Source organism: Pristiophorus japonicus, unplaced genomic scaffold (genome assembly GCF_044704955.1).
Source record: "Pristiophorus japonicus isolate sPriJap1 unplaced genomic scaffold, sPriJap1.hap1 HAP1_SCAFFOLD_210, whole genome shotgun sequence".
Lineage (NCBI taxonomy): Eukaryota > Metazoa > Chordata > Chondrichthyes > Pristiophoridae > Pristiophorus > Pristiophorus japonicus.
The window spans coordinates 1,228,465-1,244,449 of record NW_027251799.1 but is presented as its reverse complement, the minus strand read 5'-3'; the positions used below and the strand labels follow the sequence as shown (position 1 = coordinate 1,244,449).

Sequence of the window (15,985 nt, the reverse complement as noted above, 5' to 3'; positions counted from 1 at the left end):
CACCATCTCTCCCTAACTCTTTCACCATCTCTCCCTAACTCTTTCACCATCTCTCCTAACTCTTTCACCATCTCTCCCTAACTCTTTCACCATCTCTCCCTAACTCTTTCTCCATCTCTCCCTAACTCTTTCACCTCTCTCCCTAACTCTTCCTCCATTCTCCCTAACTCTTTCACCATCTCTCCCTAACTTTTCACCATCTCTCCCTAACTCTTTCACATCTCTCCCTAACTCTTTCACCATCTCTCCCTAACTCTTCACATTTTCCTCTTTCCCATCTCTCCCTAACTCTTTCACCATCTCTCCCTAACTCTTTCACCATCTCTCCCTAACTCTTTCACCATCTCTCCCTAACTCTTTCACCATCTCTCCCTAACTCTTCACCATCTCTCTCTAACTCTTTCACCATCTCTCCCTAACTCTTTCTCCATCTCTCCCTAACTCTTTCACCATCTCTCCCAACTCTTTCACCATCTCTCCCTAACTCTTTCACCATCTCTCCCGAACTCTTTTACCATCTCTCCCTAACTCTTTCACCATCTCTCCCTAACTCTTTAACCATCTCTCCTAACTCTTTCTCCATCTCTCCCCAACTATTTACCCATCTCTCCCTAACTCTTTCACCATCTCTCACGAACTCTTTCTCCATCTCTCCCTAACTCTTTCTCCATCTCTCTCTAACTCTTTCACCATCACTCCCTAACTCTTTCACCATCTCTCCCTAACTCTTTCTCCATCTCTCCCTACCTTTCTCCATCTCTCCCTAACTCTTTCACCATCTCTCCCTAACACTTTCTCCATCTCTCCCTAACTCTTTCACCATCTCTCCCTAACTCTTTCTCCATCTCTCCCTAACTCTTTCTCCATCTCTCTCTAACTCTTTCACCATTTCTCCCTAAATCTTTCTCCATCTCTCTCTAACTCTTTCACCATCTCTCCCTACCTTTCCCCATCTCTCCCTAACTCTTTCACCATCTCTCCCTAACTCTTTCACCATCTCTCCCTAACTCTTTCACCATCTCTCCCTCCCTCTTTCTCCATCTCTCCCTAACTCTTTCACCATCTCTCCCTAACTCTTTCTCCATCTCTCGCTAACTCTTTCTCCATCTCTCTCTAACTCTTTCACCATCACTCCCTAACTCTTTCACCATCTCTCCCTAACTCTTTCTCCATCTCTCCCTACCTTTCTCCATCTCTCCCTAACTCTTTCACCATCTCTCCCTAACTCTTTCTCCATCTCTCCCTAACTCTTTCACCATCTCTCCCAAACTCTTTCTCCATCTCTCCCTAACTCTTTCTCCATCTCTCTCTAACTCTTTCACCATCTCTCCCTAAATCTTTCTCCATCTCTCTCTAACTCTTTCACCATCTCTCCCTACCTTTCCCCATCTCTCCCTAACTCTTTCACCATCTCTCCCTAACTCTTTCACCATCTCTCCCTAACTCTTTCACCATCTCTCCCTCCCTCTTTCTCCATCTCTCCCTAACTCTTTCACCATCTCTCCCTAACTCTTTCACCATCTCTCCCTAACTCTTTCTCCATCTCTCTCTAACTCTTTCACCATCTCTCCATAACTCTTTCTCCATCTCTCTCTAACTCTTTCTCCATCTCTCTCTAACTCTTTCACCATCTCTCCCTAACACATTCACCATCTCTCCCTATCTCTTTCACCATCTCTCCCTAACTCTTTCACCATCTCTCCCTAACTCTTTCAACATCTCTCCCTACCTTTCTCCATCTCTCTCTAACCCTTCTCCATTTGTCCCAACACGTTTTCCATTTCCCTCTACATCTACCTGCATCACTCTCTCGCTATCTCCACCTCTCTCTCTTTTCCTCCATCTTACCTCTTTCTCCCTTTCTCTTTACCTCTTCCTCCTTCTCTCTCTACCTTCTTGTATCACTTCATATTTCTCCATCTCCTTCTGCATCTTCCTCCATGTCTACTTCATCCGTCACCTCTGTACTACTCTCCATCTCCCTTTAACACTTTCTATATCTCTACCTCCATCGAGAGAGGGAGAGAGAAATAGAGGGAGCGAGAGAGACAGAGGGCGAGAGAGAGATGCAAATGGAAAGAGACAGATGGAGTAAGTAGCAAGAGAGAGAGATATGTAAAGGGAGAGGAAGATGGACAGAATTGAAGAGCGGGAGAGTGGCATGGATAAGAAGAGAGATGAAGGGAGAGAGATGAAGAGAGAGAGAGGTAGATACATGGAGTGATAGGGAGATGGAGAGACAGATGGCGACTATATATATATGTATTTATATATAGAGAGAGAGACAGAGCGAGAGAGAGAAAGAGACAGAGATGTATAGAGACAGAGGGACAGATAGATAAATAAAGAGATAGGCAGACAGACATAAGAGAGAGAGAAAGAGAGAGGGAGGGAGAGAGAGAGAGGGAGCGAGTTTGAGAGAGAGAGGGAGCGAGTTTAAGAGAGAGAGGGAAAGAGAGAGAGAGGGAGGGAGAAACGGTGGGCCGGAGAAGGATAGAGTGAGACAGAGAGTGACAGAAAGAGTTGAGCAGCCGCCGGTTTGCGGGAGCGAGAAATAAAACAGTTACAGACATGGAATTTATAACAGAAAGATAGTCTTGGAAAGGGAGAGATGAACAGAAATGGAGATAGAGAAAAATTCACCGACAGACAGAGATAAATAAAGAGAAATGATAAGCACAGTCCTGGCGGTCCGAATCCCGACCCGTCTCTGGGCTTCCAGTGTTCCATCCCTCTGTCCATCTGTCTACCTCTCTGTCTGTCCATCCATGCGTTTCTCTCTCATTTCTCCGCAGTGCTCCCATTCTCATCAGGACCACAGCAGTGACTGTGATTGGAGGGTTTGCCAATATTCCTTTACCTGCAGGGTAGTCATTTACTGCATGTCCAGGTGAGCTCTTTAGTGCCGGCTATTTGAGAAACACATCATGTGTCGTCTGTGGAGTGGTTCCAAATATCTTTAAAATATATTAACAAATTCAGATTTAGAGTCATGTTGAAACGCAGTGCTCCGAAAGCAAAATATATTTTCCATCCAGTGCGGAGTGCATGAGATGAATAATGAAATGGGATTATGTTCGAGTGTTTAGAATCGTTGAGCTTTCTATGGTTTCACTAATCTAAGAATTAGATTGATTGGATATTTCACCACGTTCTGCAGCTCCTCTCTGAATGTAGTTTGTGTCAGCACATAAATACACATGTTGGTGCAGGAACTGAGAATCTGAAGAAACCCTGCCACGCTTTCTGTGGTATAAAGAGGATCAGTGAAGGAGGAAGGATAATTATGTGTAATTCGCTGGTAAATGTAAAATACAACCTGTGTCGCCCACAACAGGATAAAACTCCCGGTTATACTGAAGAGTAAAGCGATGGATTTCCTGCGGTTCAACATCTCTATATCCTTGTGATTCTCTCCATTGCTGCAGCCCCGGAGTTCCCTGCGGACTCTACTGGCCGCTAAAATACGTCTGACCGTCAGAACATTGAGCAGCAAAACTAGAAAGAATGGAACGCAAGGTGTTAAAATGCGGTGAAACAAGACAAATGCGGTCCATGCGATGGACGTATAGTAGCTCGGTTTAAGCTGACAACCCCAGGATACATTATCAATTATATAGTAAGGTACACTTTTAAAATACCAGGGGGCACACTCTAAACAGCTCAGCACACTCACTGTTCCGATAATCGCAGCCGCTGTTCTCGCGGTGCAGTATTTTGTTTTCAGCTTCTCACAACAAATGGCCACAAATCGGTCAAAAGTGAAAGCGACTGTTAACCAGACAGAAACCATCGTGCTAGAAAAAAACATGACTTCAATGAGACTGAAAACGGGAGTAATGTTCAGGAATGAATATGGGAAATAAATCAGACGGATCTGCCTTAATATTGGATCAGATATAATGACCAGGAGATCGGCGCATGCCATTCCTACCAGGTAGCGAGTGATACATTTGGAGAGACCGCACTTTCCACGGGACAGGATCACAATCGCCATCAAGTTAACTAGAAAGAAGGGAGAGAAAAGAAAGCAGAGAAATTACTGATCAGATCTAGTGCCAAAGCAACATTTCGACGGAATCTGGGTGAAATTTCCGACTTTGTTGCTGCATCGAACGGTGGAAGCTGATTCTGGAACTGGGCAGTGCTTTCTGACAGAGAAATGTTTCAAACACATTTATCAATAATGCATTGGGAAATCATTACAGAAAGCGAATAAAGTGAGCATCGGATCTATTGGAAGGAACGAGTGACTGCACAGTGCCGGTGGGGAAATGAGAAGGGTTTTTATGGAGCGCGAATGCAACGGGTTAAACCGGATTTTATCTCCAGACGGAGGAGGAAAGACATTAAAGGTCGGGAAGGTTTGTGCAGTGGGTGGGGCATTTATTGCTGTGTGTTAAGAGATCTGAAGGGGCTGACACAAACCAGGAAAGGCCGAGAGCCCTGGCAATGAGTTTAAGGTTTAGGGTCTGATTGTAAGAGGCAGCTGGAGGTGGAGTTAGTGACTAAGATTGGGAGGGAAACAAGGAAAATGTAATGTAGGAGCTGGAGGGGAGTCTGGAGCACAGGGTTTGGGGAATCGGACAAACTGAAGCAGCGGATGAGGAGACAGGGGATTGAATACAGTGGGAGGAGAGGCTGGGATTCACAGTGAGCCTGCAGCAGAGTGTTAGAGGAAATCTAATTCATAAATCCCAGTAGCACAACTCAATTAATAATTTCAACCATTGGTGTCAGGTAACAGCTCGTTGTTGACAAAGTGTGTTCTGTAAATTTATAAAGTAAAATTATATTTAATATGTTAATTAAACCAGCCTCGTTTTGTATTGAATTAAGTTGACAGAGTTTTTAAAATGCACTATCCTAATAATGCATTACGCTTAGAAATGCAAGATTCTATTCTATACAACATTTCAATTATCTTTAGATATTCAGTCAGTAAACAAGAAAAATAACAATTTACCAAAACAGACTGAGGACCACATAGCGACAGAATAAAATCCTCACAATCTCACAACATCCTAATGTCACCTTCAAGGCACATGTTGTCATCTTAATTGTACTGGAAGTTTCAGCAGTTCAATCTGATTCATTATTCACATAGCTGCCCCTCTCTCTATCTCCACCCTCTCCCTCTCTTTCTCACTCTCTTTCCCTTCACCCTCCCTGTAGTTTTCCTTCTCAGTCTATTTCTCCATCGCCCCTCTCCATCTCTCCGCACTGTCTCCAATCACTTTCTCAATGCCTTTTTCACAACCGATTCAATGCGAACATCCTGCAGCTGCATGCTATTCTCCTTCCACGTTTTCAATGTTTCTATTCTCAGAGTCAGTTTGTTCAATGGTGAAGCCTCTGTGAATAGTTTAATATTTCTATAGAACACCCAATTATCAATCTACTCACCTGAACAATTCGCTTCATCTCCAATACATGCAACAAACATGATCCTATTTTATTAAAGCACAGCGCTAGATGGCATGATAGTTCTGTTAACAAAATGACAACATCACCGCTGCTACTTGTAATTCCTACATCAATAGTAGGGCTCCTGATTCCAACAGACAAAGTGCAAACTGATACAATATAACCTCAAAACATTTCATTTTGTAACGAATATTAGTGACAGTCATTGAACGCTGAAGCAGAAAACGAGATGTGAAGGTTACAGCTGCAAACTCGGTTCAGCAGCCAGGCCTCCGAAGCAGATTCAGATACATACACAGTGAAATAATATTTCATTACAGTGATAACCAATACTTATTGGAATCCCAGTTAAATGGAACCATGTTATTTCTGTAGAACACCCACTTATCAGTCTACTTACCTAAACAATTCCCTTCATCTACAATACATGCAACAAACATGATCCTATTATTTTAAATTGCAGCCCTCCATCTAACACGGAGACCGTGAGCTGTCTAATTTCAATCACTGGAAACACATACATTAATAATTTTCCAGGACAGGTAAGTTCACAACATGAAACCCTTATTTCTGAAGGTGTGATATAAAACATAAAATGCTGGAGATACTCTGCAGGTCAAGTAGCTTCTGTCGACTGAGAAAAAGAACTGATGGTGTGATACTTGCTCTTAGCCCAGGCTCCTGATTCCAATACTTTCAGTACAGATAATAAGGTACTACCATTCTCGAGGGTTGGGTACACAGTGATCGTTGTAGATATAAAGCAGTCAATTCAATACAGAAAGAGCAGAGACAGATAAATCTCACCATTCACTGCTGGAACAGAACAGGTGACTGTGTAAAACATGCAGCGAGTAAAAGATTACCAATCACAGTAGCACATTCAACAAAGATTTACATAACTGACTGTTGAGATATCGGCTTACCAGGAACGCCAACAGCTACAAGAACAGGATAATAAATATCTTCCACCTGAAGGATTAATGGATACTCCATATCTGTGAGAAGCTGCGACTTCTGTTGGAGTGGAATCCCCTGCTCCGGCTGACACGCTGAGCTGATACATTGCAATGGGCCGTGATTTATAGAGGGGGTAAGTCCCCACTGACACTGCTGCACCCCTGATGATTGTTATTGGTTACAGTCACTTGAACAAACACATTATATCAGGACCTTTGACTCTGATGAAAATAACGCGGTGAATAACACTCAAATATCTCAAAGTGCAGGACGTTACCAAGATCAGACCTCTCTTGGGAATAAGGCTGAAGTTCTGTTCATACAATACTGAACCAACAATAATGAGCGGCTTCATCTGCAGTTTTCATGTACTTGTATTGACCATTTTCACTCCTGCCGATTTATTTGTAAATGTTACCGATTTCCCTGCAGTATACAGTGAATCCATGGACACAGACAGACCTGTTTCACTCTGTCCCTGCAGTTTCATTGTTCAATTATGAAGATTCAGTCTCTGACACAGGGACAGTTAAAGACCATTTTCAGAATTGGAGCCCAGAAATTACGGTGCATGATAGTAGGGAACGGAATCTCTATCACGACCATTGACTTTCTTCTCTCCGCTACTTTAACGCAGGTGGTCGATTCCACATTGGTTAACGGCTCCAGTAAAATCAGAACTCTGTCATCTTCTGACTACCATTCCTCCAGTTCACTCTTGGCCTAAAACTCCCCACCCTCCATCAATGTCAAACGATTCAAAACTCAGCTGTCCTTATCCATCCCTCCCCAATTCCTAATCGCCCATGACCCTCGCCCTCACAGACTCTCATTGTCTCTCAGTCCACCAAGGCCTTAAATTAAGATTCTGTTCAGGGGGTTTAACCACCTCCATGGCCTCAACGCTCTCTATCTCCATCCACTCCTTCAAACGTGCAACAACTCACCGTGACCTCTCCATACCTCTGACTCTGGCCCCTTTCGATGGGACTACCTTAACTCTGTACTGGTCTAATCGATCTGATCATAGTCACAGCGTCGACAGCAATGGATTCTCTTACCACACCTGCACCGTCAACTCCTGAGCTTCTAACTGTTCATTATTTCCCTCTCCTGTTCCTCATCTACATGCTGCCCTTTGTGACATCATCTGCAGACTTGGGCTCTGTTTCCACATGTCTGCTGACATCGAAACAGAGAAACATAGAAAATAGGTGCAGGAGCAGGCCATTCGGCCTATCGAGCCTGCACCACCATTCAAAAAGATCATGGCTGATCACCCACGCCAGCACCTCCCCCCACGCCCTCTCCATACCCCCCCGACACCCCCAGCCGCAAGGACCACATCCAACTCCCTCCCGAACACATCCAATGAACTGGCATCAACAACTCTCCGCGGCAGGGAACCCCACAAGCCAACAACTCCACGAATGAAGAAGTCCCTTCCAATCCCAGCCCCAAACTGCCCAGCCCCCTATCCCAAGAGCATGCCCCCCACCTCGGCTCCGGAACCACCCAACACCGGGAACACTCCCCCCGCACCCAACCCGCCCCGTCAGAATCATTCCCAAATGCCGAACACCCCCGGATGTCGAGCCCCCAGCCCCTCTCAGACTTCTAAACTCCTGTGAATACAAGTCCAGTCGAGCCAGTCTCTCCTCATATGTCAGTCCTGCCATCAAGGGAATCAGTCTGGTGAACCTTCGCTGCACTCCCGCAATAGCAAGAACGTTCTTCCTCAGATTTGGAGACCAAAACTGAACACAATATTCCAGGTAAGGCCTCACTAAGGCCCTGTACAACTGCAATAAAATCTCCCAGCTCCAGCTCTCCACCAGCTCTAACCACCCTCCATTACCTCTGTGTTATCTGACTGAAAAGTTCTGCATTAGCTGCGATATTCTCCAATTAAATATTGCCAGGATGAAAGCAATTATCTCTGCACCCACCACAAACTTCATAACCTTTTCACCAATTCCATCCATATCCCTGGCTATTATCTCAGGCTACGATGTGTTATAACCTCTGATCCCTATTCCTCTCTGACATGAGTTTTCGGACTCATATCCTCTCCATTACAGAAGACGCCTACTTTCACCATCACCGACCAACATTGCCGGCATCTGCCGCTCCCTTCGCCCATCTGGCTCTGAAACCTTCAATCATGCATTCATCAGCTCCAGACTCTCTGTCCTCTTATCCAATCCGTCGCCTCTTCTTTGCTCTGACAGAGGTCTCTTGTTGGGACTTCCCTTGCTTGTGTCCACCTTTACCTATCTGAACTGAGACAGGGAATCGCTAGCAACGGCTTCACCCCCCTCCCCCAGGTCCTGCAGCACCATTACAATTGAAGAATCCTAAGGATGTATCCTATCCCTCCATTATTCATCATCTACATGCTCCCATTGAATCTTTGATCTGCAGATATGGAATCAGCTTTTACATTGATGATAGCAGTTTTAATTCTCGATCACACCTCTCGATCCCCTCCTTGTGTTGTCAGACTATTTGCCCAACATCTTGTTTTGGATGAGCCAAACTTTTCTCTAAGCAAGCATTGGCAAGTCTAAAAGTATCATCTTTAATAATAGCCACAAATGTTGTGTCCTGGCCACCAATACCAATCCCCACTATGGCCGTTAGTTCAGAATTAGACTCAGTACCCTAAAAGATCTTAATTCTTTTCTTTATACAAATTTGTCACTCCATAACAAAGATCAACAACATCCAACCTCCGTATTTTCGATGCCTCCAATCTGGCCTCAGTCCATTCGATGTGGAAACCTTCATCAATGCGTTTTTCACATCCCAACCCGACTATATCACTGTACAGTGGGCTAACCTCCCATCCTACAGCGCCCATATACTTGTTCATCCAAAACTCGGCTGCATATATCCTACACCACGCTAGAACCCTCTCACAAATTACCCCTCTCCTTGCTCATCTATAAAGGTGTAGTTCCGCCAAAGCCCCGAGTTTATTTTTCTTCCATGTGTTACAATCCCTGCAAAAACGGTCCTATCGTGTCTCTATAATCTTCCCTAGATGTACAATCCTTCCACATACTGTGTGACGTCGAATTTGGTTATTATATTGACGCCCTCCCTCTGCCCCACAATTGCAAATTGTGCTTTTAGCCATCTAGGAAAATAGGAAGGAGCAACTCCCAATAGGAAATGGTGCAGGCCATTCAGCCCCTCGTGTCTGATGCGCTTTCAGTCAGATCATAGCTGGTCTATATCTTTACCCAATCTACCTGCCTTGATTTTGTAACCGCAAGTAGCACTGCATGAAAAACCTAACAAACTGAGCTTTGAAATATTGTACTGACCCACAGCCTCAACAGTTCTTTTTTGCAGAGATTTCCAGATTTCCTCAACTGTTGTGTGAAGAAGTGTTTCCCGATATTAACCCTGAAAGGTTTAGCTCTAATTTATAGATTATGCCCACTTTTTCTGGAATCTCCCTTTAGAGGGAATAGATTCTCACCATCGACCCTATCAAACCCATTAAACATCATTAAGTTCAATGCTATACAAGTCTGGTCTATGCAAACTGTCCTCAGAATTCAATCGTTTTAGAACTGGAATATTTCTGGTGATTCTGCAGTACATCAACACCAAAGCCAATATATCCATACATCCTGTTTGGGGTGCCGTGCCCAGAATTGAATGCATGTACTCCAGGTGCGTTCTAAGCAATGCTTTGTACAGCTGTAATAAATTGTCCACCATGCATTCCAGCCCTCCTGAGATAAAGACGATTAGTAGAATTTATTTGTGTACATGTCCAGTAGCCTTACGCGATTTCTGTACATGGACATGTAAATCTCCATGCCAATCCACAGCACTAGTTTCTGGCTTTAAGAACACACTTTGATGTATCTTCCTTAGGTAAAAAGTGGACTATGATCACACTTTCTCACATTGAATGCCTTCTGCCACAGCTTTTCTCATTTAATCTATCAGCGCCTTTGAAACATGCTGCTCGCATGTATACTATATACTTTGCCACTTAACTTACTCTCGCCAACAAACGTGCATTTATGGCTCGCTATTCCCTCATCCATGTATAAATATAATAAAAATCTGCAGCCCCATACAGATCCTCAGGAGACACGATTATTCACATTCTGCCAATAAAGTACATACACATTATTTCTTGCTCTCTGTCTGCAACCAAATGACACATTCCCTAGCCAACACAATAGGTTGCCTCCAATTCCAGGCGTTCTCATTTGTGGTAACAATTCATCGCGTGCAAGCTTGTCGAATACCATCTGGAAGTTCACAAAAGTAACATCCATATCTACGACATGGGTTGCTGTTATTATCAGTCACCTCCTCCACCTTCCATTTGTCTCCACCTTTAAGGGTATGGAGAGCAGACAGGGAAGTGGAGCTGAGGCCATGATCAGATCAGCTATGACCTTATTGAATGGTGGAGCAGTCTCGAGGGGTCAAATGGCCTACTCCTGCTCCTATTTCTTATGTTCTTAAACCCATTTTTCGACTGAATTATGGCCATACTTCCTATTGGCCATCTCTTTGGCCGTGGACTACATGCCTCTATTTTACTTCTAGGAAATGCCCTCGGATATTCTGTTCTATTTGTAAGGTGCTATATAAATACAAGTGTTACTGTTGTACGGCAGTGACCTCCATTCTCATCTTTGACTTACTCAGGGTAAGGTACAGTACGATACCGATGTAAATTTTAATCAAATCTTGTCAATGTGGCTTTTGTAAAATGACTCCATAATCTATCACACCCAGATCACAAGGAAGAATGCTAAGATTCCTCTTTCTACCATGTAATACCCAACATTTATCCACGCCCCTCTCATCCTTCTATACCCAAAATGAAACCCGCTCGGTAACAAAGCTTTAGTTTGCACATTTACTTATTTGTCTGTCTTTCCTCACGCCTCTATGACGCATGTTAGGAATGCTTATTGCAGGAAAAGCGTTCTGTAAATGTAAGTTCTTTTCACATTCACAACAATATGTCCAATAATAGTCCAATCTTTGAGCAGCAGCACCATTCACAACAATATGTCCAATAGTAGTGCAATCTGTGAGCAGCAGCACCATTCACAACAATATGTCCAATAGTAGTCCAATCTGTGAACAGCAGCACCATTCTCAACAATATGTCCAATAGTAGTCCAATCTCTGAGTAGCAGCACCATTCACAACAATATGTCCAATAGTAGTCCAATCTGTGAAAAGCAGCACCATTTACAACAATATGTCCAATAGTAGTCCAATCTGTGAACAGCAGCACCATTCACAACAATATGTCCACTAGTCGTCCAATCAGTGAACAGTAGCACCATTCACAACAATATGTCAATAGTAGTCCAATCTGTGAACAACAGCACCATTCACAACAGTATGTCCAATAGTAGTCCAATCTGTGAACAGCAGCACCATTCACAACAATATGGCCAATAGTCGTCCAATCTGTGAACAGCAGCACCATTCACAACAATATGTCAATAGTAGTCCAATCTGTGAACAGCAGCACCATTGACAACAATATGTCAATAGTAGTCCAATCTTTGAACAGCAGCACCATTCACAACAATATGTCAATAGCAGTCCAATCTGTGAACAGCAGCACCATTCACAACAATATGTCAATAGTAGTCCAATCTGTGAACAACAGCACCATTCACAACAATATGTCCAATAGTAGTCCAATCTTTGAGCAGCAGCACCATTCACAACAATATGTCCAATAGTAGTCCAATCTGTGAGCAACAGCATCATTCACAACAATATGTGCAATAGTAGTCCAATCTGTGAGCATCAGCACCATTCACAACAATATGTCCAATAGTAGTCCAATCAGTGAGCAACAGCATCATTCACAACAATATGTCCAATAGTAGTCCAATCTGTGAACAGCAGCACCATTTACAACAATATTTCCAATAGTAGTCCAATCTGTGAACAGCAGCACCATTCACAACAATATGTCCAATAGTCGTCCAATCTGTGAACAGCAGCACCATTCACAACAATATGTCAATAGTAGTCCAATCTGTGAACAACAGCACCATTCACAACAGTATGTCCAATAGTAGTCCAATCTGTGAACAGCAGCACCATTCACAACAATATGTCCAATAGTCGTCCAATCTGTGAACAGCAACACCATTCACAATAATATGTCAATAGTAGTCCAATCTGTGAACAGCAGCACCATTCACAACAATATGTCAATAGTAGTCCAATCTGTGAACAGCAGCACCATTCACAACAATATGTCAATAGTAGTCCAATCTGTGAACAGCAGCACCATTCACAACAATATGTCAATAGTAGTCCAATCTGTGAACAACAGCACCATTCACAACAATATGTCCAATAGTAGTCCAATCTGTGAGCAGCAGCACCATTCACAACAATATGTCCAATAGTAGTCCAATCTGTGAGCAACAGCATCATTCACAACAATATGTGCAATAGTAGTCCAATCTGTGAGCATCAGCACCATTCACAACAATATGTCCAATAGTAGTCCAATCAGTGAGCAACAGCATCATTCACAACAATATGTCCAATAATAGTCCAATCTGTGAGCAACAGCATCATTCACAACAATATGTCCAATAGTAGTCCAGTCTGTGAGCAACAGTACCATTCACAACAATATGTCCAATATTAGTCCAATCTGTGAGCAGCAGCACCACTCTCAGGAACAATGATTGTACTTGACAAAGCTCATAGCATTATTTATGCTGATAACAGACATGGTAGATTGGAGAATTAAGGATGGAAGAAATAGAAGCAGGAAAAGTTTATTCGGCATCTGGAGCCTGCTCCGCCATTCCGTTACATCATGGCTGACCTTCTCCCTCAGTATTACTCTCCTGTACTATTGCCATATCTCTTGATTCCATTTAAACCCAAAAGTCTACCGCTCTCTGTTTTGAATATAATCAACGCGTCCACAACTGCCATGTAGAGAATTCAAAATAGTCCTCAATTTCTGAGTGAAGAAATTTAATCTCATCTTAATCCTAAATGTCCGTTTCGTTATTCTGAGACGATGAGCCTTGTGTTAGACTCTCCAGCCAAGGGAAACATCCCCCTTGTATCCACCCTGTAGAAACCTGTAAGAATTTTCTATTTTTTAATGAGATCACCTCGCATTCTTCTAAACTCTAGTGACTATAGGCCTGGTTTACTCGCTTAAGATAATCCCCCCATCGCAGGATTCAGTTTGGGGAACGTTCGTTGCACTCTCTCAATGGCAAGTTATTCTTCCATAGGTAAGGAGACCACAACTGAACACAATACTACAAGCGTGGGCTAATCAGGACCCTACGTAATGACAGAAAGACATTTTTACTCTGACACTCGAATCCTCCTGTAATAAAGGCAAACATACTATTTGCTTTCTTTCTAGTTGCAGTACTGGCAATGATAACTGTCAGTGGAACACCCAAGTCCCTCTGAACACCATTTCCAAATCTCTCAACACTTAAGTAATACTCTGCTTTTCTATTTTTGCTACCAAAGTGGCCTTGTACCAGAAGGAATACTACTCATGTCTTCGAATAGCATGGCAGTGTCTCTTGAAATTGCACACAGCATTTATTACACAAAGAACCACGGTATTGGGTGTGGTGGGTAGAGGTCGGAATGTGCGATGCGAAATAAGATGAATTTCTGCCCGAAACAGAACGCCTTACAGCCTTATAGCTTCCTGACTGGAATGCCATAATGCGCTCCACTGATAGCTGTGAATCGGTGGATGGCACCACAAGGGAGAGAGTCCCATCAGAGCAGGTCCTGGAGACAACTGCTTCAAATGAAACTGCGCCCCGGGAATCCCAGGGAGTTCCTGAAATTGTAGATCATGTAGCCTCTTTATCGACCATTTCTCTGAAAACTTTGGGTGCGCCAAACGTATTGTGGGCCTTGACTTAGAGAATGTAGAGTATGGGGGCGTGGTGACCGCGATCAGACGAGAAAATGTACGAAGACAAATCGCAGAGGTTCATGGGTCGGCCGACTGCACGATGTCAGATGTGAGCCTGGTGCCAAATCTACCAGAGCGCTATAAAGGGAGTTGGTGTTGGAGCAAATACCGACAGGGCTGCGCGAATTAGGAAATGAATTCAGCAGTTGTCGGACCGCAACCACTTTAGTGAACTGCGAGCAGTGGGTGTAACACTCACATGCCTTGGTTCTGGGCGATTTGTTCATGGACACGACAAAACCGGAAACAGGAGAGCCGATTTGATGACAGCAGAAACAATGGTCAGACGGTGAAAGGGCAGACAGTGTACAAGGCCTGAACGTCCCGGGAGAAGGCAGCTCGGAGGTGGCTGGTAAGAGATACGGTGTGGAGGACCTGAGTCCGGATGCAGACCAAGATATAGTGGACTGGCGCCTTTGTTTTGATGTCACTGTTGCTTTGAGATATGGGGGCCGCGAACCAGTGGGTATTCGAAGCGCATTGATGATTGCCAGATTTCAGGGATCCCTTTATGTGAAAGTGCAAGGGGGTTAGATATGGTCAGAGGTCAACCAGGATTCCACAAACAAGTTCTTCAACCGCAGGAATCCCAAACAACTCGCTCATAAACTGAAACAAATAGAACATTGCAGCTCGGATAGAACACGAACAACACGACCGTGAACCTCTCCAGGAATCAGAAACACCCCTCTCCTCTTCACCTTCCGCCCCACGTGTAGACTCAGCCACTCCCTACCCGCGGATACCGACTACACTTCTCCCATATATCTGCTGCTCTTTCCTGGTGCTTATTACCCGGACATCCGACTGAATTAGCACCTCCCCGTCCCCCACCCCGTGACAAATCCTCTGCCCCCAACCCCCCGAGGTAATTAGCAATTCCCTCCGAATCCATTTTGGGGGCAAAAACATGAAGGCAGAAAATTATCTGAATGGTAGCAGATTAGGAATAAGGGAGGTCAATGAGACTGGGTGTCATGTTTCATCAGTCATTAAAAGTTGACATGCAGATACAGCAGGCGGTGAAGAAGGCACATGGTATGTTGGCCTTCATAGTGAGAGGATTTGAGTACAGGAGCAGGGAGGTCTTACTACAGTTGTACAGGGCCTTGGTGAGGCCTCACGTGGAATATTTTCAGTTTGGGTCTCCAAATCTGAGAAAGGACGTTCTTGCTATTGAGGGAGTGCAGCGAAGTTTCACCAGACTGATTCCTGGGATGGCAGGACTGACATGTGAGGAGAGACTGGATCAACTTGGTCTTTATACATTGGAGTTCAGAAGGATAAGAATAAGAACATAAGAAATAGGAAGAGGAGTAGGCCATACGACTCCGCGAGCCTGCTCCGCCATTCAATAAGATCATGGCTGATCTGATCATGGACTCAACTCCACTTCCCTGCCCGCTCCCCATAACGCCTTGTCGCCTTATCGTTTAAGAACCTGTCTATTTCTGTCTTAAATTTATTCAATGTCCCAGCTTCCACAGCTCTCTGAGGCAGCGAATTCCATAGATTTGAAACCCTTTGAGAGAAGATATTTCTCCTCATCTCTGTTTAAAATGGGCGGCCCCTTATTCTAAGATCGTGCCCTCTAGTTCCAGT

General features: G+C 44.0%; 1 protein-coding gene across 1 annotated transcript; it reads right to left on the bottom strand.

The window, feature by feature from the left end:
* Positions 1 to 3,103: 3,103 nt before the first annotated feature.
* LOC139244996 (probable G-protein coupled receptor 139) lies at positions 3,104 to 6,423 on the bottom strand. Its single transcript, XM_070871089.1, has 2 exons — positions 6,354 to 6,423; positions 3,104 to 4,005 (listed from the first exon to the last, which is right to left on the bottom strand). The coding sequence occupies exons 1-2, from the start codon at positions 6,421 to 6,423 to the stop codon at positions 3,104 to 3,106; spliced, it is 972 nt and encodes a 323-aa protein (XP_070727190.1).
* Between the last annotated feature and the right edge of the window lie 9,562 nt (positions 6,424 to 15,985).

What these genes read in the sequence shown, in the direction of transcription:
- LOC139244996 (XM_070871089.1), bottom strand. Translation starts at nt 6,423, where the DNA reads ATGGAGTATCCATTAATCCTTCAGGTGGAAGATATTTATTATCCTGTT. An exon ending in TGTAGCTGTTGGCGTTCCTG is followed by an intron (nt 4,006 to 6,353) that starts GTAAGCCGATAT and finishes CCTTCTTTCTAG; the next exon opens with TTAACTTGATGGCGATTGTG.